This window comes from Manis pentadactyla, chromosome 7 (genome assembly GCF_030020395.1).
Source record: "Manis pentadactyla isolate mManPen7 chromosome 7, mManPen7.hap1, whole genome shotgun sequence".
Classification (NCBI taxonomy): domain Eukaryota; kingdom Metazoa; phylum Chordata; class Mammalia; order Pholidota; family Manidae; genus Manis; species Manis pentadactyla.
The window spans coordinates 102463385-102485221 of NC_080025.1; the positions used below are offsets into that span (position 1 = coordinate 102463385).

The 21837-nt window shown below is 42.1% G+C and overlaps 1 protein-coding gene across 2 annotated transcripts in view; it reads left to right on the forward strand.

Moving 5' to 3' along the window:
* Window positions 1-6222: 6222 nt before the first annotated feature.
* Window positions 6223-21837, forward strand: part of CHN2 (chimerin 2) — a 285188-nt gene continuing 269573 nt past the window's right edge. Inside the window, exon 1 of one of the 2 annotated variants that reach the window (XM_057504615.1) lies at window positions 6223-6775. In XM_057504615.1, the coding sequence (XP_057360598.1) occupies window positions 6727-6775 (49 nt within the window). In that variant the 5' untranslated portion in view covers window positions 6223-6726. The remainder of the gene's footprint in view (window positions 6776-21837) is intronic. The other variant, XM_036897399.2, reaches the window with a different exon arrangement.

Here is a 21837-nt window from a genome sequence, read left to right on the forward strand (position 1 = left end):
ACCTGCCACCGTGGGAATAAAGTTGGGTATAAACCCTTTCACCCCAAGAACTTTTCATTGTCATTTTTTGGTCTCGTTGAATCCATAGTGAACTTGCGCAGGGCCAAAACCCATTGACAAGACAGTTGGTTTTCTCCCCTTTATCTTATAGGGGTCAAATCTGGCAGACTAAGTAAACTACTTTCAAATTCTACTAGGATTCTTACTGAAGGAGGCTGGGGGAAATATCCCAATGTGAGTCATTACTGTCGTGTGTGTGTGTGTGTGTGTGTGAGAGAGAGAGAGAGAGAGAGAGAGAGAGAGAACTTTACATACTTTCTATATTCTACATGCTACTCCCTTAAGATTCTGAAACACTCTCTCCATAATGATATCCACTCTCCTCCCAGGATATACAACAGTTAAAAAGTACTTGCTATACATAAATATTGAGTACACTGATACCATTGTCTTTTACATAAAAATGAGGTATTATTATCACCATCTTAACAGATAAGAAGATCAAGAATGAGAAAAGTCCTTGTCCAAGGTTAACAGATGGTATACATCAGAATCAGGATTTGAACTGGGTTTTATCTCCAAAGCCCAGGTTTCCTTATGTCTTCATATAGTCTCATACAGGTGATGTAATTATTTTTGCATCAGATCATTAGTCTTCCAAACTTCTCTGAAAAGCAGGTGTAAGCACACTATGCTTTTATCTAAGGAACAGACACTCAGAACTCAACAGGGATTCCCATGCAATAGACACTGTATTATATCCCTGATTTCATTTGGTCTTCACAAACTGGAATAGGTATTATTAAACACATTTTAAAAATTGGGAAGCTAAGATTAAACAACTTGCTAATAAATGATGAACTAGGATTGAATCAGGTCTGTCTGACTCCACAGATACATGTTAAACTTTTCTGAAATACTTCTTTTTGCCTTGTTTTACAAACAAATCTGAAATATTTCCAAAGGGCTAAAATGCATTTTCTATGTCAGAATATTGGCCCAGATAGTATGTCTGTTAGCTTTCCTCCAATGTCCATTTACTCTCCTTAAAACAATTTCAAAAAATATTTTTTCTCTTTTGTTGAATCTATAGCTGCCACAGGGAAAGAAAAATATTGATACAGAATTTTTTCTGGGAAGCGAAGGCACAGGATGTTCAGAGTATCTGCTTGATTATCTGAACTGACATGCTAAAACTGTGGCTAAGAAAATGCCAGTTATCTAGAAATAGACTTTGAGGCTTGATTTTGGAAGTTTTGTTTAAAAAAAAAAAAATCTGCTGAAAAGAAAAGCCAATACCAGCACGAACAATACCTATAATTCCTATTTAAAGATCATTTCTGTAGCTTAAAGCCTTGTCCCAGCTGAAATGTAAATGTCCCAGAAAGGGGTTGAGGGGACCATGATATAGGATGCCCTGGGCAAGGATGTACTTTTCCACATATTCTTCCCGGGGCTTAATATACACCCTGACACATAGTGAATACTCAATAAACATTACTTAGTGAATTAATGAATGTGAAAATGAATGAACAGTTTTCAGAAAGTAAATCCACCGGATACTTCTATGAATGCAAATTTTGACAGTAAAAGAGCGTGGAACTATAGGTGCCCCAGAAAACACAAAAAACAACCACACTGCACACTTCTGCCCAGAGCAGACTTAGAGCTCTCTTCACTTTAGTTTATCCTAGATTTCCCCTAGGACATCTGAAGGCAGAAAAGGTTTTTTGTAATCTAAAATGCCAGGGAACAAAGCCAGAAGACACAACATGCAGAGGAAAGTATATTCAATAAGTTTTTGAACTGATAATTTTTCTTCTTCAGAAAGAAAAGCTCTTATTTCCCTCCCGCTCTGGGTGTCTTTTGAGTCAAAGAGGTTGTAGTGTGTGCATGTGGGTATCTGATCTTCCCAAGGTAAGTGGACAAAGAGGAAACTCAGGGCCATACCCCTGGACCTTTTCTGCACGAGCCTCCGCCAGGAGATTCAGAACACCTGTGCTTGCGGCGTGTCTGGCCACTAGGGGTCCCCAGCAGCAGGCGATGTGAACTGGGAGTTCCTTGGCTGAGGCGGCCCCTCTGTGTCTGCCCCCAGGTGTGGACTCCCTTTGTTTGGAGGCAGGCCTACTGCTGCTGCGTCTGAGCGCCCGCCCGGTAGCCCCACCCTGGGCCGCCTGCACACCTCTCCTGAGGAAGTGGAGTGTTTCTCAGCTTCTGCCTCTAGTTAAGCCTGTCATTACCCTTGAGGAGCTGATGTTTTCTCTTTAACAGGACTAGCAATCTTTGTATGAGAAACACAGCTTAAACTACAAAGGGAAATATTTCTCTCTACAACACAGTGTATATCGATGTTGAGAAATTGATGGCAATAGGACCAATTTTCAGGGTACAGTAGAGTATTTGCCATAAAATATTTACAGCTACTTGACAAATAGCCCCACTATTCTCCAGTGAATGCCGGCCACTGTATTAATCTTGAAAGTAAGGAATATTTCATCCTGTTTAGAGCCGAGGAAAGGAATGACCTTCACAAAAGAGACACCCCAGAGTGCCTGAAACATCAAGCCTAGTTTCAAGCACAAGAGCCATGTTCACTCAGCGGTGTTTTCATGTCTGCTTTTAAACTTCAGAGGAACAGTAAGGCAAAAATAAACAAATTACAGTAACATAGGAGCTACTCTGTAAACAATAAATTACACGACTTGTAACAGCCCATGACAGGGGGTGGGGATTGCAAACATTTGCTCCCATCAAAATTTTATTATGTTTTCACCATTTCAGTTTTTCTTGTTCACAGGAAAATAGTACTGAGACACACCCATTATGCTCCAGATGTGTTATCCATCATCTTATTGCTTAGTGGTCATGGCTAATGATTTGAAAAGTAATTGGTGTACATGAGAACTATTTATAGATTTATTAGTTCCTTAGTTTACTCACTTACTGAACAAACATCTACTGAGTATCTATTGCGTGCAAAGCATGGTAGAGAATACAAAGGCTGACCAGACAAGGATCCTGCCCCCAGGAAGGATCCTCCCTCAGGAAGCTTTTAATGGAGTATGGAGATAAAATGTGTTCCAAAATTACCATTAAAATAAGACAAAGCATCTGCCAATTGAGAGTCACAGGGGAAAGACTAGAGGAATTCCACAGGAGAGCTGGTTTCTGGCTTGGGGATTAGGGAAGACTCGCCAAGAAGGTACATTCTACCTGAACTTTTACAATATGTACGATGCCCAAAAGGGAGGGCATGGGAAAAGACTGGTGCTGCCAACCCCAGTTGGTACTGTGCAGGGCACAGTAAGAAAGGGTTGCATTTGTGAAGGGGAGAACAGGAAATATGTTTGGAAAGGGAAGGTGGGAAGGCTAAATTAGCTGAAAACTAAGATAAAATAAAAAGGTAAGTTTTAATCCTAAATAGGTCAGTTATCAACAACTCCTTTCATCCCTTAGGTCTTCTACTACCTGAAGAAAGAAAGTAGAAATGCCTTAAAAATTCTAGTTTTCAAATAGACCTAAGATCTTTATGGCACCAATATTTCCATTTCTATTGGCAAACTGGCATACATGAATGAATAAAATATATGAACTAATTTTCTTATTGTTTCATTTGGAGAAGTGCTTTGGGAGGTCCACAAACAGGTTCCTGAGCATACCGAGGAGGAGGTCAGCATCTTATTTCGGCCACCTCCTGCTATTTTACTGATACTAAACATTTTTGCAAGGAGCAACAAGCCTTTAGCCCTCTGAATCACAAAAAAATGATAGCGAGAAATCATGCCTGCTCAGTTTTGCCCACTGGTTGTGGCTTTAACAATCTACATTATTGATCAACTTTCAAATTTTAGTTCCAAACCCAGAGCTTTCAATTTTTCCTTCAAAATATTAGGTCTCAGAGTTATCAACCATCCATCTCCTACCAACAAACTAAGCCTCTCCAGTGATCATGTTGCTATTCGGCACACATGTTTGCTGGCCTTGCATCCTTCTCGTGGCCTCTGAACCCAGAGGGGGAAAAAAAAATCAGTCTCTGACTTATTCTACTTCTGTACAGCACAGAGTGGCTTTGGGGAGATGCCTCCCAGCAAGTGCCCTTCTGTCCCTTCACCTACCAATTTGGGGATAATAAAAGTAATCTGCCACACTTCACTTTCTCTAATGACTGCAAAGCTCTATGAAGTTAAATATTCTCCAACTGCAGAAATAGAATTTACTATCCTTTTGTGAGACATCAGAGGTGAATAATGAATCCTGTTACATATTGCTTGATTTGGGACAAGAAAGATATAAATCTTGGGTGAAAGATAGACATTTCTCCTGGTAGAACAGTCACCTGCTGATTAGCAAAAGCTGCTCAAATCATAGATTCTATCTTTCAAGTACACGATTAACAATCACTTATGGAGCATGAATTTGATGCCAGGTACACTGTACCTTACACATTTCATCTTATTTAATCTTCGCAACATCAAATGTTATCAGGATTTTGATTGTAATTGGAGAAACTGAGGCTCCACAAGTGTAAGTAATTTGCTCAAGGTCACATAGCTAATAAGTGGCAGAACTGGAGGAACCAGAGTTTGAATCCAGGTGTTGTCTTCAAAGCCCTGATGGTGACAACTTGGCTGTGTGACATAGCCAAGTCAGGCAGTTCACCGAAAGATCTGAAGGAATACACAGATTACTGGTCAGACAAGAAGATGTTACTGTTGATCAGAAGAACTCTGGGAAAACAAAAAGTTCAATTCTGATAGAGAGGTCAGGTTGTGATGGGCCATATGTTCCCAAAGGGCTCTCTCTAGATTAGGCTGCATCAAGGCTGCATTGCACAAGAAGAAGAAAAATGAAGGGTGTGGGGATACTTGGGTCTCCTTTTACCAGGCAGGGGTGTTTCAAATTCCATGTAGATGAGGGTCAGAAAGACTCAGTGTGACTGGAGAGAGCTCATGAGCCCTCAATTATTCAGAAAGCTGCACTTTTTAAAAATGAGCCTTATTGGAAAGACACACTGAGATGGCATCCTGGAGGGAATTAAAAAAAAATAGTTTAAATCAACTAGAAAATGTGACATGGGTGCATACTGTGATTATTCAACATTTATTATTCACCACATGTTGGGCGCTTGGTTGACATGGACCCCCTAGGACTGACCACTATTCCTGCATCACTCCTGATAATTTTTAAATTGAGTATGTCCTTTTAACCATGTTTTTGAAAATTGAACTACCCAATGTGAACACTTTCCACTTAGCTACATAATGAGAGTACTTTCATTCCTTTAATGTTCGCTTTTTCCTTTGATCTAACAATTTCTGTTCAAATTTCACAGTTTTCTGTTGCTTCGGGATTAAAGAACCGATTACCCTGCAGGGAGTGTGAAACACACTTTAAAAAAATCTGCATGGTATTTCCTCTAGTGAAATTAATTTAGGTTTAAATGCTGGGGACAGGTACACACACCTTGTGCTCCAGTCTCCTTTTGCACACCTAAGCAGTTCCTTACCCTGCAAGGGCGCAGTCGGACCTGCTGCCAAGTCTTTTGTGAGGATCCTTTGCAAGACAAAGTCAGAGAACCTCTTTCTCTTTGACACCCGGCTTTGTGTGGGCCTGATAACGTATTAGGAACGTCTCTATTTCTTTTAAGGCCACCTTCAAAAGCCCAATGGACCCCTCGGACACTGTGTGTGGCTGGCGTACTTAAGTGCAGCTGAATTTGGCTTGCTGGGTGCTTTGGGGGTGTTTTAGGAAACGCACCTTCTTGCAGGGCAGGGAACCATCAGCTCCAGAGCAACAAAGGACAATTTAGAGGGAAGGGGAAAGAGCTGTCCACAGCCGCTCTGGTATCCCAGGCCCCCTTCTACCTAACCGCGTGTCCTTGGTGACCCCACCTTCTCCCTCTGGATCCCCCACCCCGGCTGTCTCGCTGCTCCTTACCCTGGCCGGGCGCAGCGAGCCCCACCACCTTTCTCCCACTCCCCACTCCCGCTGCCTTCAAACCCTCTGAGCAGCGCGGAGCACGGCAGCCGCTCCCGCCCCGCGCCCCGCGGCCTCCTCCCCCGCCGCACCTCTGGGTCCCGCTCTCCGGTACAGCGCTCCCACCCCGCCCTGCAGTCCTCAGACTCCGGCTCCAGCCCCCATCGCAGGAGCTGTCGAGCCCGCGGCAGCTGAACCAGCCCCTGAGCTCCCGCGTCTCGGCTCCTTCCTTTGTGTGCGCGCGAGCCGAGTTGGGGCGGAGGGAGAAGGGGGAGGTCGCTCTGTCTGTCTGTCTCCCGCCGCCCTTGCCCGGGCGGCTCGAAGTGCCGCCGGGCAGACGGGAGCCCAGCGGAGGGTGCAGGGAGCTGGCGGGGCGGCTGGGGGCCGCCCGGGCGCCGAGGTCCCAGCCGCGCGCCGGGGAGCGCGGACCGCAGCTGGGGCTCGGCTGGCAGCAGATTATCCCGCTCCGGCCGCCCCTCGGTCTCCCTCTGCTCCCACCTACCCCGACACCAGAGAAAAGCGTGCAAAGCGCCGAGAAGGACGGAAACCACAAATAAATAGCGGCGGCAGCAGCGCGTCATCTGGTGGAGCAGGAAGTGCAGGCAGAGTCCGGAGGCCGGTGCTTTCTGCGCGTCCCCAGGACTTTGCCATGGGCTGGGGGCCGCGGAGGCTGCGAGCGGCCGGGCGAAGGCAGCGGCGGCGGCCACCGCACCGGGGCTGAGCGAGCAGCGACGCGCGGGGCGCGCGGAGATGGCAGCGTCCAGCAACTCAAGCCTGTCCGGCTCCTCGGTGTCCTCCGGTGAGTTTAGCCCGTCGGGGGCGGCTGCCGCGCCGGGTCCCTCGCCGCCTGCCCTCAGCCCGCAGCCTGGGAGACGCGCAGCCTACCTGTGGCCGCCCTGCCCGCTGTCCTGGACGGCGGGCAGGCGTCCGGTGGGACACTTGTTTGCTTTGCCACCACCCTGGGTGCCCAGGGCTCCTCCGCGCCTGCCGGCCGGCAGAGCGGAAGAGCAGTGGCGCCCTAGTGTGCGAACCCGAGTATTCTGGGGACTTGGGGAGCAGCAGGCGAGAAGCGAAAGGAGCTGGGCAGGCTCGCACTTTCTGGGCAGGCTCGCACTTTCTGGCGCAGCTGGAACCGGGGCTGGCGGGTCGGGGAAGGTTAGGGCGATGCTGGGCGCCCCGACTCGCGGGCTTGGCGGCGCTGGCCACGCTGGTTGCCCAAATCCACGGCGCGAGGAGAAAACCCTCGCTCCCCTCACACTTGATTTTCTTTGTTTGTTTCAGAAATTAGCTCCATGGAGACACGCTTGGAGCGTGGGTTTGAGAGAGAAGTGATGAAGGGACTCTCTTTCTGTCCTGACTGAAGCGAGTTAGGGGAAGGGAAGGGAGTCGCTCCCAGCCTCTGACAGTCTACCCATTTCCGTGTGTGTGCGTGTGTGTGTGTATAGTTTTCCTATGTGGCCGGCCTCTTGGACATTTTCTTATAATACTCTGTAATTTTACTTTCCAGGCATACATTTTGTTTTCAGGAATGTCTGAGCAAAGGGAGGGCTCCTTTCCTTTGAGCTTTTCTGTCGTTGATCAGCAGGTCTAATTGAAGAGAAAAAATTGCTAATGAATCTGAAGGAGTAGGAATCAATAGAAGCAGACTCACTGGTTTCTGAGTATGACAGGTTTCTAATCAGAATGATGCATTAGGTAGAATTCTTCTACCTCTCTGGTCGTTGAAAACTCTAATGACAAACCCTACGGGGATAGCTAATAAGATATTTAGTGTAGTATAGTAAATGTATACAGGGGTCAAGAAGGTCCTGAAGTCTTAATGAAAATATTCAATATATTAATACTGTATTAATTCCTATTGTGTATTTTTTTATTATTACCAAAAAATTAAAGGAAGAAACACCTTGTTGGAGGCACTGGATCACATCTATGGATGCGTAACTAATTTAATCATAAATGCAAGGTGAATTTGCCTAAAGTGCAACTGTGATGTGTCACAAGGTGATCTCTTGAAAGCCATCTGTTATCTTTTCTGTCAGGTTTAGTTCCAGGGAAATGGCACTTCCTTTCTTGATCACTGCCAAATAATCAAAAGCACAGTGTTGTTAAGCATACTCTATAGTTTTAAGTTTCTGGTCATAGCAACCAATGGGGCAGAACAGTCATATCTTATTAAGAATAGCAACAAGTTGACCGCCTGTGGTTTTAATTCTGAGAACTCAGCAAATGCTACCGCTGGTTTTTAGTATCCCCAAGCCACTGCTGCTGCTTTTTTGATTCATTTTGGTCGACTAACATTGAATTTAAAATACAGGGATGTAGGTTCACGAGTAGCATATGGTTGTCCCTCTCAGAAAGCAGGCCCACTAGAAAATGAATTGGTGGGGGAGAGGTGGCAAATGGAAAGGAGAATGGAGAAAGGCCAAGAAGCAGTCTTACCACATGATATACCAATGGCCTAAATTACAGATGTTGTGGCAGCTGAATTTCAGATCTTGCTGTAGCCTATGAAACCTGATTGAAAAACCAAACTCAGCCTTAGGAAGAATCCATGGGTTTGCAGCATCGCAGTATCAGCTTTAGATGACGGTAACTGCTTTTCAGATAGGATAGAGGTGCTTATGATGGTTCCCTTTTCTGCTTTAGTTACCATTACTTTAAATCCTAACAGAAACTGAGAAATTATGTGAAAGCTGAAATTTTTAAAAAAATGGCATGAATATATTATTTGATGTGAATCAATCTGGGCCATGGGCTTATATTGCCTAATTCACCAATTAATCAGGCACTTTGTCTTGAAAAATACAAGAACCCATAGTTCTCTTTTTAAGGACACTTACCATTGTGAGGATCATGAATAATTCAGATGACACAAGCAATTCACACCTGGGAGAGGTGTTGGGCAGGAAAGAATAGAGGCTGTTTGTGCTGGCAGCTGGGTTCTCCCAGGCAAAGGGAAGAGTCTGAGAAAATAGAATACCCCCTCAATCTCTTACTCACCATTTTTACATTGGACCTACTGTGTGTCAGGCAGTAAATTATAAGCCTCAGCTTCAAGGAAGTTAATGTAAGGAAGATAATTTTAAGATACCTTTGAGCTCTGGCTCCACCACTGACCAGCTGGGTAACTTGGGGTGAGTTTCTTAACTTCTGCAAGCCTCAATTTCCTCATCTATAAATGAGGCTAATGCTAATATGTTGTACTGATTAAATGAGATAATGCACATGTAGAGCATTTAACAATGGTGTGGCACATGTAATCACAGTGAATAAATTTTGCTCCTTTTGAGCGATGAAAAGGAAGGCACTTAATGGCTTAGACTTTACGTGCAGAAGTAAGTCCAACACACATAAAAGCTGCCTCTTACACTGCATGTTAAATTTGATCTTGATGTTTGAGCTCCAGTAAACAAGCACTTATAAGTGTTTACCAGGTTTCAGTCATTGTCCTAGCATTTAGAATAGAAAGATGAATCAAGAGCTTTTCTTTCACCCTCCAGCAGCAGAGGTGGACAAGCGAATAGTAATCTATAATCCAGTTGGGTGAAAGGAATCATGTGGAGGAGAGTCGCAGGGAAGGGAGTGATTACTTTGGTGTAGATGGGTCAGTAGAGGTGACCTAAGAGTTGGGCCTTGAAAGATGAGTAGGATTTTTCCAGAAAGCAGAAAGAGAGAAAGGCATTTCAAAAAGAAGGAAGAGCTTGGCAAAAAGGCCTAGAGATAGAGAAGTTCTTCACCTGATTTTTAAGGTCCTTTCTTAGGGCTGTTAATCTGTTTTCTAGGTGGTTCTTCATCTCTGGACAGTTATGCTTCTAGGCCCCTAAGCAGCATTGTGCCCAGAGCTGCCAGATCACTTATTGCTGCTGCTGATGTAGGAGGGTTTCTTTCTGTTTAGGTAGCAGTGGGTTTGATGAAACAGCTCTGGAAGCCTTAGGACATAGTTGGGCAACTGAGCACTAAAAAAAAGGACTGTCAACTCCACAGGGTACAGTATATGGAGAGGTGAACTTGAATAACATGGGTTACACCTCTCTTAGAGGATGTGGGAGATTTAGGTTTGGTTGTGTTTGCACAGAGAGTAAAGATCTACTTACTTACCCAATATTAAACTCAAAAGTTGTCTGATTTTCCTGAGAGTATGTTCTCACTTGCTGGTGTTAAACCACATCACCCAAGTGTGTCATTTATTCTACATTGCCAACTGAGATATAACAAATGAAATAATCAGGTTAAAACTAATTTTTAAATACATTTTCTGAGAACTCTTCAGAAATTTTCTTCTGGAATATTCAATTATGTGTAAAAGAAATTGCTTTGCCTTTGTTTTAATGATAACTGCTAGTAATTAAATTTCACAATCACCTAGATTAGCAGGAAGGTTTGATTACCTTTATTATTTTAAATGGAAAAAAAAATCACTATCCTTAAGTTTTTAATCTAGCCTTTGGTTCTTGATTATGCTGGTATAAACAATGGTTGATTTGCAAAATAGTTTTCTTAATAATCATGGGTTATATTTGCTTTTATAATTGAAATAAGAACTTTATGCATATTAGTTATATGATTGCCAAATGGATAATTTCACTGAGAAAGAAAAAAATCAAAACAAGTAAAGTAATAAATAAAGAAGTATGAAATGTTTTCCAGTACCTAAACAAGGTACGAAATTAAATATTAAGGGGACCTCCAGGATAAGAAGTTGTTAAGATTTTGAGAACATAAACACACTGTTACAGAAATGAAGTCTACATAGACTTTTTAAATTAAAATGCAAATGGAAAAGGTAAAAATCAGCATTATGTATGGAGTCATTAAAACTTTAATTGGGAAAAGAACATTCTTGAATGGAGGGAGGGATTTATTTCTCCAGGTTCCATGCAATAGTAATGTGGGCCAGGTAAATAGTGTTATTTTCTGTTGTCCCACTGGTGTTGATCTTAGGAATGATAACTAGGCATTGTCATCCGTCATTGTTGGACTGTCACAATCAGTGACATATACAAATCTTTCATATTCCTAGATGCAGAAGGCAAAAGGGAACTATAATAATGCTGCCAAGACTTATATATGTGTAATTAGAAATTGCATGAGTCTAGTACTACAAAACACGGTATCTTTGTTGCAAGACATTTGACGCTGAGAAGTCTTCTTTTGGGCCTTCAGATTCTTCAGAAATATTCAATTATGTGTAAAAGAAATTTATTTACTTTTGTTTTAGTGACAACTGCTGCTAATTTAATTTGATAATCACCAAGAGTAGTAGAAAGATTTGATTACCTTTGGTATGTAAAGCCACAAAAAATTTTGTGATGTCAAAAAAATTGCAAAAAAAAAATTGCAGAGCTAAAATAACCCCCCTGAGAGAAATCATTCACTCAAATGAGGAGTAGTGTTTCTTGCTGTTTTTCTGGTGACCTTTCCACACCTCATTCTAACTTATTAGCTTGTCACTGTTCATTTGTGGTAACCCAGGTGAACCCAGAGTATGAGAGGAAAGAGGCCCTTCTTAAGCAGGACTTCATGTTTGCAGGGTTTGACAAAGGGCCCACTGACTTGTGTACTTTTGCTAACATGCCAGATCCCTTCACTCCCACAAACCTTATGAAGTGTTTTGAGTGACTCTGTTCAACTTTTGAGGGGATGCTAACACTAAGTATTTACCGAGGTATGTCTGTGTGGGGTTTCACTGGACTGTATTTTCTCCAAGCTGCCACCTGGTGCTTGGCCCAAGTGTCAGTCCTGCTGAGGCCCGTCTGCTGCTCTGCAGGGTCTCCTGTTTTTGTGCAGTGGTGAAAATAACCGGACATTGGGTTTGAAAAACATATACATGAGCAGTGTCACATTGGAATGTTTTGGAAAAGAGTTTTCTGCCAAAAGATCAAGATTCCTACCAACATAGTTAGAAACAGAGAAAGAGAAATGGATCTAGTGACAGACATATGATTAATAGCATCCATCTATCACCCACCAGTCATTTATCTTTTATGAATATATTCACATTTCATGGCTCCTGAAATATGTCATTTAATTTTCAAAATGAATGGCTTTCTTTTTTTTTCTCTTGCCCCCTCCCTTTTGTTTTTTTCACCTGTTGCTATGTTGGTCAGATTTCTATTTAGAGATTTTTTTTTCCCCAAAAAATCCTGCATTTGGTCTACTTTACCTAATAGTAGTAATTAATAGTTTTCAGATCCTCTAAGCACCTTCTTACTCTGTCTCCATTTGCTCAGTGGAAAAGGAAGCTGGTATTCTGTTTCTCCTGTGGATTCTGGTCAGAGGGTTAAGGTGGGCCCCTGTATCTCCTTGCAGGCTGGTTGGTGTGGTAGAACACGCTCATGTGTCTCAAAGTTACTAACAAAAGTGGAAGTTTATTTAAAGTCTCCATGGCTAGAGGAAAACCCAGTGAGGAATGTGCTGGTCCCACATGCAGTCTGCTCTGCCCTGGGCCCCATGTGGCTGTCCCCTGGGACCTGATGCTGAAGACCTGACGTGTGGGCTTTGCCAAGTGGCAATAAAACTTTTCTAGCGCTGCACCCAGGGAGAGCCATTCACCAGCTGCTGGTCCACATAGCTTGCTTTTTCCCTCATTTATTATTAATCGAACACCTTTGTGGAAGCCAGTTTTGAATATAGTCTTTACAGTATGGTCTAATTACAGCATTGCCTTGCTTCAGCAGTTTGGCCTGTCAACAATTGGGTGATTACCCAATCTCAGTTGTATAAAGGTTGTTTTAAGCCATCCAATGTCTAAGTTCCCATAGATATTCTCTAATAAAGATGTCCAATGAATAGCCTTATCTGAAATGATATAATCACTTCAGGTCAGAGGCTACATTGATTAGATTCTTGGAGTTGAGATATCACCTGTGTAGGTTTAGGGTGCAGGCTGTCTGTCACCGCTGGCCTTGGTGGGCCCACTGGGGAGAGCACTTTTTCAAGAAGAAGGTTGGATGCTGGATACCTGGCAGAATCAACTGGATCTGAAGAAGCAGTCTGCTTCCTTGAGCTGGTGAGAGATCCCATGGCTTGAAAAGGTGTCTTTATTAGATGTAGTAAAAAAGCTCTAAACCTGGAGTCAGAAGATCTAGACACTGAAACCTTTAACCACGGCATTTAAACCCTTAGATAGGGCACCTAAATTCTTAACCAAGGCCCTTCAACCCTTGTTCAGAACCCTTAAGCCCTTAACCAGGACCCTTAAACATTTTGGGGCCTTTGAACCCTTAATCAAGGCTTCTAAGCATTTAACATAGGCACGTAAGTCAGAAAGTTAATCAAACCCTGCAAGTAGGTAGTTATGTGGCCTTTGGTGACATTAGTCTCTCTGAGCCTTAAATACCTCACTGCAAACTGTGAATGTGACAGCTTGTTTCCCAGAGTTGATATGAGCATTAACAGAAGTGGAGAAGCATCACCTCCCGTAGACTGGGCCATCATCCCTGTTCATCAGATGCTAATTCCCTCCCTTCCCTCTCTCCTTCACTTAAGGTCTCAGCTTCAGTCTCTTGGCTGTAAACCAGAAATAGTGGTGTCTGATGAATTTATTGCATAGGGTTGTCATTCCTGAAGTACCGTTTGGGAAAACGTTTTAGTGAACCATGAAAGCAACTAACAATACTGGTGTGCCACTATGTGTCATTCTGTTTGTATTATCTCATGTAATTCTCATAGTATTTCACTGAGGTAGACATTATATCCCATTTTGCAAATGAAGAAATAGGTTCAGAAAAGGCCCAGGGCTTGGATTTGAGGTGCTAAGATGGGGGCAAAGTCTTCCTAATTTCAAAGATCATGTGTTTCCCTCTTGAAACACAAGGGGTTGGTTTGTTTCTATCTCTATTTAAAAAGTTTCTGACATTAATGTTTAAGGCTGAAATACATGCTCATCGTTAACAGAGAAATACAGTTGTGCTTTATTTTGTTGCCCTAGGAAGTTATCCTGACCTTCATTCAGCCTGACCAATGCTTATTCTCACTAACGTTATGAACTAGGAGGTATTACTAAGTCATTATTCTCTAGAGAGAACACCTAGGGAATATTGGACTTGAGATATCTGCACTTAAGATTAGTCTTGCAAGGTGAAGGGTGTATAGGTATTCATTGGACTATTCTTGCAACTTTACTAAAGGTTGGAAAGTTTTCTAAGTGAAAAAAATATAACTGAGCTTAAAAAAGAATACTACTTTGCATTTAGTAGATTTTCTTCACTGGAATTTTAAAAGCATTCCATTTTGTTGTAGCATATCCAGTCTTGTTATTGCCACATGAAACTCCCAGATGCTGAATCCTCAGGTGGCAGAATATGTATTTATTTGCTTATATCTTAAGTGAAAAAGTAAAACTGAAATGACAGAAGGAGTTCAGGTAGATCCCACACAACAATACCTACCTGAGAGTGTTTTCTCTCCCAAGCTGATTGACTTCCCATTTCTTTGTAGGTTTAGAGTGAGGAGGAACCTTGGAGATTGTTTAACAGATTCCAACATTGTGTAAGTAAGAGAATCAGGGTGCAAGGAGCTCCAGGAAGAGCCCAGTCCTGCTAAGCTAGTTGGTAGTGGAGCTAGAGCTGAAACTGTCATCCAGGATCCATGTACTCAGAACATTAATTCTCCATCCCCCTTCCAGACTCATCCTAAAGAGTATATCATCCTCAGAGAATTTCTTGCAGACTTTTTTTTTTCTGGCTAGCTTCATAGATGCTGTTCTACTTAATTATTTAATATTTTCAAAATACAAGTCATAAAGTACTTTGTATTTTAAATGGGCCTTAGCTCTCAAGGCTGTTGTGCCAAGAGGGGTACAAAGACTGTGATTTGAGTGTCTACCCTAACTGTATAAAGCTATGCCATCCAATAGGGTAGCCACTAGCACATGTACCCATTTAAATTTAAATTTAAAAAAATTCAGCTCCTCATTGCACAAGGCATATTTCAAGTGCTCAACAGTGTAATAGCCAACATGTGGCAAGTGGCTACCATATTGTGCCACATAAAAATAGAACATTTCCATCATTTTGCAGAAGATTCTGGTGGGCAGCATTGGTATGCTGGGTTGGTAGTACTCAGGCAGGGATCTTACTAATGTAAAATTATAAGCAAAGGACAGAAAACTTGATAAGAATGCTCTCCCTTTCCTGTGTCTGCTACTTGTGCTGCTTATGTTATATTTCACTAATTTTGAAAATTGGATTTTTTAAAAAAGAAAATTTTTCCTAACTTTGAGGAAAACAGGAAGATGATTTGGAGAGAGTAATTAAAATGTTTATGTAAATTCCTTTGTCCTAAAGTTCGATCGAAACTTTAAAAAAAGAAGGTCTGTAGTTTCCCTAGTGGCAACTCCATTTCTTTTTAAAATAAACCCACAGGGAATTATAAATTCACCTTCAAAGAGAGAAAATATGCCCCTATCCAGAAGAAGTTTGGATCTGTAATTGTGTCTCTTCCAAAACATCACAAAGAAAATGGGAAAATTTTGAATGTATGGACTGAGGTTGCTAATGGTATATCCGAGCGGTGCTACTTAAGAGGTATTTTCTACCAGTGTGGCTATCAGCAAACCAGTGTGGCTATATATATATAAAGGTCTGATTCTTGAGACCTAGACGTATTTTGTCTCTGCAAAAGGCCCACATATGGGGCAGAGCAAATAGTTTTTAGAAAATAAAGTTGGTTTTTGGAATTTTCGGTACATTTAATTGGAGGGAAATGCATGCAAATAAGATGCAGGAACATGACAGTTCCTAAGCAAAGGAAGCTGCCCTCCTCCTTGAACTTCTGTTAACCATCTTCAAGTACAACAAAAAAAGGGGAAGGTAAGAGGTGTCTTTACCATGTCAAACAACTGTCAAAGAAGAGGTGGGTATTGAAGCCATTGGACTCAATTCGTAATAGCCAGAGGACTGTGATATGCATGGCTTATTCTTTATTGACATAACTCGGACCATAAATTTATGCCAGTATGAATCACAGAATCCCTTGGGTGACAACCTTACATAAGCCTCTTCTCATCTGAGGGCCGGAATCCAGGTTTCCTTCTGCCCCATCTTGTGCCTGTGTCCTCAGTGCTGGCCTAGGATCTCCTTCAAGGAATGAAACCTAGCACTGCTTACTATGTCACATAAGGTCACACTAACAAAATAAGGTGCTTTCTCTTAAACTACTTTGCTTCCAAGGAACAAACCTGAGAGATCAGCATTGGGACAGCAAAGAAACAGGAAGTGGGGATATGGTTTTGGGGGTAAATCTTCTGCAGCATCTGCTAGGGTGGCAGGGCTGCAACACTGACCTATAAAGGTCTGATTCTTGAGACCTAGACCTGCATTGACCTTTGTGGCGCCCCATGGGCTATTTAGCTCTTGAAATGTGGCTAGTTTTAATTTATATGTTTTCTAAGTGTGAAATACACACCAGAGTTTGAAGACTTAGTACAAAACAAAAAGAATCTAAAATACCTTGTGAATAGCTTTGTTATATTGGTTACATGTTGAAATGATATCGTATTGTGGATGTTTGTTTAAAATATATCTAAAACAATTTCATTCATTTATTTCTAAATGTTGAATGTCACTACTAGAATATTTAACATTGCATATGTGGCTCGCACTATATCTGTACTGGCCAGCCACAGGTCTGGATGACTCCAATGAAGGTGCGCCAGCCTTTATTACAGAACTTGCCTTACAGATCCACCATTCACTTATCAGTGGCTCTCACGGCTGTAGCCCTGTTCACTTTCCAAGCAAAACATGTACCTTCCCTGCACTGAGGTTCAGCCTTTTTCTAAGGTCCCTGTTTTGTTTTCCTCCTAGACACTGAGAGATGTCCTTCAATTTTCTGGGCCTGTACAGTAATTTTGAAATGGAATACTACAGAGAGAGACAGTTTGGGACTTTGACCAGTTTTTGCTAATACAGGTTTTGTGCTTGGTTCTTTGCTTTGCTATAATTCTAGACTTTACCTATTGTTAGATTTATGTAAACCACTCCTTCCAAAGAAAGTCTACAATGCTATGAAGTTGGAGAAAGAAATTGAGAGAACAAGGGACACATTTTTCTCTCAACCTATGTAGAAAATTCTTACCTGATCGTCTTTGTATTGAGGCTTCTTGCCATGAATATGGATATGTGTATACACATGTACATGTATGGTACATATCTGTACATGTATGTGTGTATATGTGTGTTTGTGTGTGTATATATATATATATATATATATATATATATATATATATATATACAGAAAGCAGAAGTGGGTTAGGCTTCAAACAAAAGTTATTTCCAACCAAATATGCGATATATAAGTTGATATCAAGGGAAATGAAAAGTCAAGCCTAACATTACTTTTAGTAATGAAAAAATTCACTTGGGATTATGCTAATGATGTGTAGATATTAATAGTCATAATTTGGCTGCCTAATACTGATTTAAGTTGCTCATTCAAATTCACTTTATTATAGAAAAATTAGCCATTTTGTTTTACAGTGTTTGTCCTTGCAGATAGGGAGACCATGAAACTGTTTATTGGGTAAATAATACTATTTTGGCTGACTTTCCTATGAAAAGAGAGTATTATGTCTCCTTCAGGAAGTGCCCAGTGAGTTAGTTTCTGAGCTGGGGGCCTGGTCTGTTCAAGACAGGTGTCCTCTCTGTTATCTCCCTCATGATCAACATCCGGGGTCAAAGGTATCCTCAGTGGCCAGAGCACAGAAGTTTTTTCTTCTATGTGACCTTAATATGCAGGAAGGTTGAACTTTATCCACATGAGAGGTGTATGCTTAATTTAAGCAGTGAAACTAACCCACATGCTTTTTTTTCCCCAAATATGAATTATTCTTCAGAGGAGAAAGCAATTAACAGGGGCTTTGTAACCTCTCTTGAAATAATATCAGATTAAGATTGGGAACATAACCACAGCAAATCCTAGGCAATCACAACGGGAAGACATGGTTTGGAATTAGACAATGTAATTTGTCTTGAGAACATAGTAATTGCCACAGTACTTATTTGGTTCTCTATTCTAACCCCAGTGATAGGCTAGAGGGTATTTTGTAAAAATGCGCAGCAACCTTTCAGGAAAGATGCCCTGTAGGCATCCTGTTTTAGTTGCGTGTAAATCTGTCATCCAGGAATTCATGTAAATATATTTCTGAGAGTATAGAAGTATTTCTATGAGAGATAAGTTTCAGCTTGTGTTCCTCTTATAGTAATGAGTTCCATCCATTTTCTATGCCTGGAGTGGACTGGGTTTTTTTTTTTATTGTTTTAAATGTAACTCTCTGAAACTTTGTTTCTGACATCCATTCTTGGGTTTTGTAAATAGGTGTGGGTTCATTTAAACACTGGACTCCAAGAGTGATGTGTGATCAGTGCTGGGATGTTGGGGATCTCACCAAAACACTAGCAACCAACTGGCTGTGTTAACTTGTAAAGCTTTGAAATACCATTTTCTCATCCACAAAATGGTCCAATAATACTTGCTGTGAGAATCAAATGGGATAATGCTTGTGAAAGCAACTTGAAACTTGAAAATTTATGAACAAAACAAAAATCTTTGATCTCACAAAGTACCCATTCTAACATGATGCTCTGTAGGTTCCTTTCCTGGATAATAAATGGAAACATGTATCAATGTTTCATGGTCATCTAATATAATTGGAAAAATCTCCCCTAAGTATATTACCTTACTCTTCTTCAACACCCTTTCAAAATCTTGAAGTAGAATTCCACCAGTTTAGAATTTCTCTGCTCAGTGGAAGACTCCACTGTGAATCCGTCATTCCCATAATCATTTTAAATTAGCTTGTACAAATCTGTTATCTGAAAGCACACCACTGTTTATACTTGCCCATCCAGAGAAGTGGCTCTTTTTTAAATTAACTTTGTTGTACTATCCAGTATATGCAAATGAATATCTGTAACAGACATGCAGATTACAAAGCACAGCGACTTAACTCTCAAAAGAAAAGCCACTGCCCCATTTAGGAACACCACCTACCCTTGTATCTTCATGGGTACTTTTCTCCCTCCTCTCTTCCCTCCCTGGTCTCCTTTAATTCCCTCCCTCCAAAAGTAACCACTACTTTGAATTACCCTCTTATTATTCCCCTGGTTTCCCTTTAAATACTTTTATCACATATCACTAAAATACATGCTCCATAAAGGCAGATATTTTTGTTTTGTTCACTGTCAATTCCCAGGGCCCAGAACAGGGCCTGGCATGCACAGGGCACTCAGTGACTAGCTGTTGAGTTGAATTAAATATGTCTGTATCCCAGGCACTCAACCCTAAGAATGCCACTATAGCCCTTCCCTTACCTCTTGTATGTAAATCAGTTCTGAAAGGACTTATCACTGGTTCACGTTAGCCTCATGCCTTTAATGATTTCTCAATTAGTTTTTTTAGACCCATAAAAGGATTATTTGCACTTAGTTGCAATAGGAGACTCCCAACAAAATCACATGGACTTATCTGAACCAGGACATCTTAAAGTTGATTTGTACTTCACAGGCACTTTTCAAGAGTGAGTAGGAAACATTCATGGGACATAAGTAATAAAACTAGAATTCAACAGGGACAGCTACAGAAAAAATTTATTAAAAGTGATATAGTACACATGCTACAATAGGGATGAATCTTGAAAACATTATGCTAAGTGAAAGAAGCCAGTTACAAAAGACCATATATGGTATGATTCCAGTTATATGAAATGTCCAGAGTAGGCAAATCAGAGAGACAGAAAGTAAATTAGTTATTTCCTAGGGATGGCTGGAGGGAAACCGGAGTGACTGCTGATGGATATGGGTTTCTTTTTGGGGTGATGGCATTGTTCTAAGTTAACTGTGGTGACTGTAGCACATGTCCGTAAATATGCTAAAAGTTATTGCATTGTATTCTTAACAGGTGAATTGTAGGGTATGTGAATTAAATCTCAATAAAACTGTTATTTAAAAGAGGAAAAAAAATGGATAGAGTGGGAATGAGGAGGTGTAAAGGTCATAAAGTGAGCAGACAGGAAAAACCCCATAGATCAAGTCCTTCCTGGACAGGATGCTTGTAATCAGATAGGAGACATCCATTCCATACGCACTGACATCTTTATCAACACATGGGATTATCCCTACTCTCTCCATTTTAATTTCCACATTCGTCCTTTACTGCCGCCAGTCCCCAGCCTCCTCAGAAGGTTCCACAGAGGTGTGTTTTGTGGCTGCTTTGCAGGGACAGCTGGGCCTGCGCTGGATGAATGCCTCTGTCCCCAGTGTCCCTAAAAGCCATGGCGTCCTCGCACTGACTGAGGAGTGAGGGACTGCAGCAGATCTCCTCTGCTGATGCTGGACAAAGCAATTAATGCATTTCTCAGGACCAGTTAATTAGGTTTTTATGCAGCTCTTCAAGTTCTGGGCACAACTCTCATGCCCTCTAAGTGGGACATGAGTTGTGCTGGAATTAAGTTTCCCACTGTGTACCTGGTGCTGCTGAGTGTTGTCACTACAGCAGTGCTCCTGTTAATGCCTCTGTATGCCTCCACCGGATGGATGTGTGCGTAGATGTTTCCAAGGGTATCAGCTGCTGGCTCTTTTGTTGTTTCTAATCAAAGAGCTGGCATGCTTTGATCACGTCAGATCATAGTATTGCACTGTAAATACTGTTAGAAAGACTGAAATATTACACGGGTACAGCTGTTTCAGATGTCCTGATAGTGTTTATTTGTGCTCTGAACACAGAAAGAAAAATGCATTTGATCCGATCTAAAATATGAGTGTTACAAATATGGAATTTTCTAGAACCACATATAGTTCACTGTAATGAATCCAATCAATACACATTTTGAAAATACCTGCTGAGTGCCAGGTAGTTGTGGAAGTCCTCCTCACCCCCAAGTTTAGAGACTCCTAAGATACACTCTCCATTTGTCAGAGGAAGAACTGGCTCTGGTAGGGAGCTAATGAGGATAAAGCCTGGCATCTTTAGGGAACAGAGTTCTTGGGTGGCCACTTGAATGTGTAGGCTTCAATCTTCAGCTGTCTGTGTGTTTATAGGACGGCTGGCTCCCCTTTAAACTGCTAATGGCCTGTCCTTTGTCTCCATGGGACAACAGAGCTAGGCACCCATGCAAAAGTGAGTACCCACTGGTGGGAGTGTGAGGGCAAAGCAAGTGCTGAAACATCTTCCTGAGTTCTCTCCTTAGACCCCATTCGGAGGGTTTTCCTGGCACCTAGAGGAGGAAGTGGGTATGCACTACAGTGGATTTGTTGTTCTGAGTCCCCACCTGGGGAAAGCTGGCTGCCCCGGGCCCCCGGCGACAACAGCACACGCAGACACAGTGTTGTGCCTTGTGCCAGCCTCTGCTGCTGCCCTCACATCTCACTCCAGGTGCGGCTTTTATACCTTAGTTCTCCTGCTGTCTCATGTCACAAGTCAAGCTTTCCCTAACAAAAGACACACTGTCCCTGAGACCTGCTATTCATGCAGCTTTTCTCATGCTGACACCAACAAGCATAACGCACTCACACCTCCTCACTTCCTGACCAGAACGTGGCCAGATGCAGGTATGGGTTAGGATGTTTCTGCTGCACGCACAGAAACCCTGAGAGGAAGTGGGAGACGGACACCGTGCCCTGTGGCGTCCAGCTCTCAGCTTCCTTTCAGTTCTCTAGGCTCTGCCCTCCAGGGGATGGGCTCTGTCCTCAGCCTCGCTCTCCTTTTGGCGTCAAGATAACAACACTCCCTGGCATCACATTTAGAAAACAGGGAACCTCGGTGGAACGTGAGGGAATCTTTCGCAGAAGCACCCCTCCGTGCAGCAGACTTCCGTGGCCTCATTGGCCACCGTTTTGTCACATGCTTATGTGCGAGCCAGTC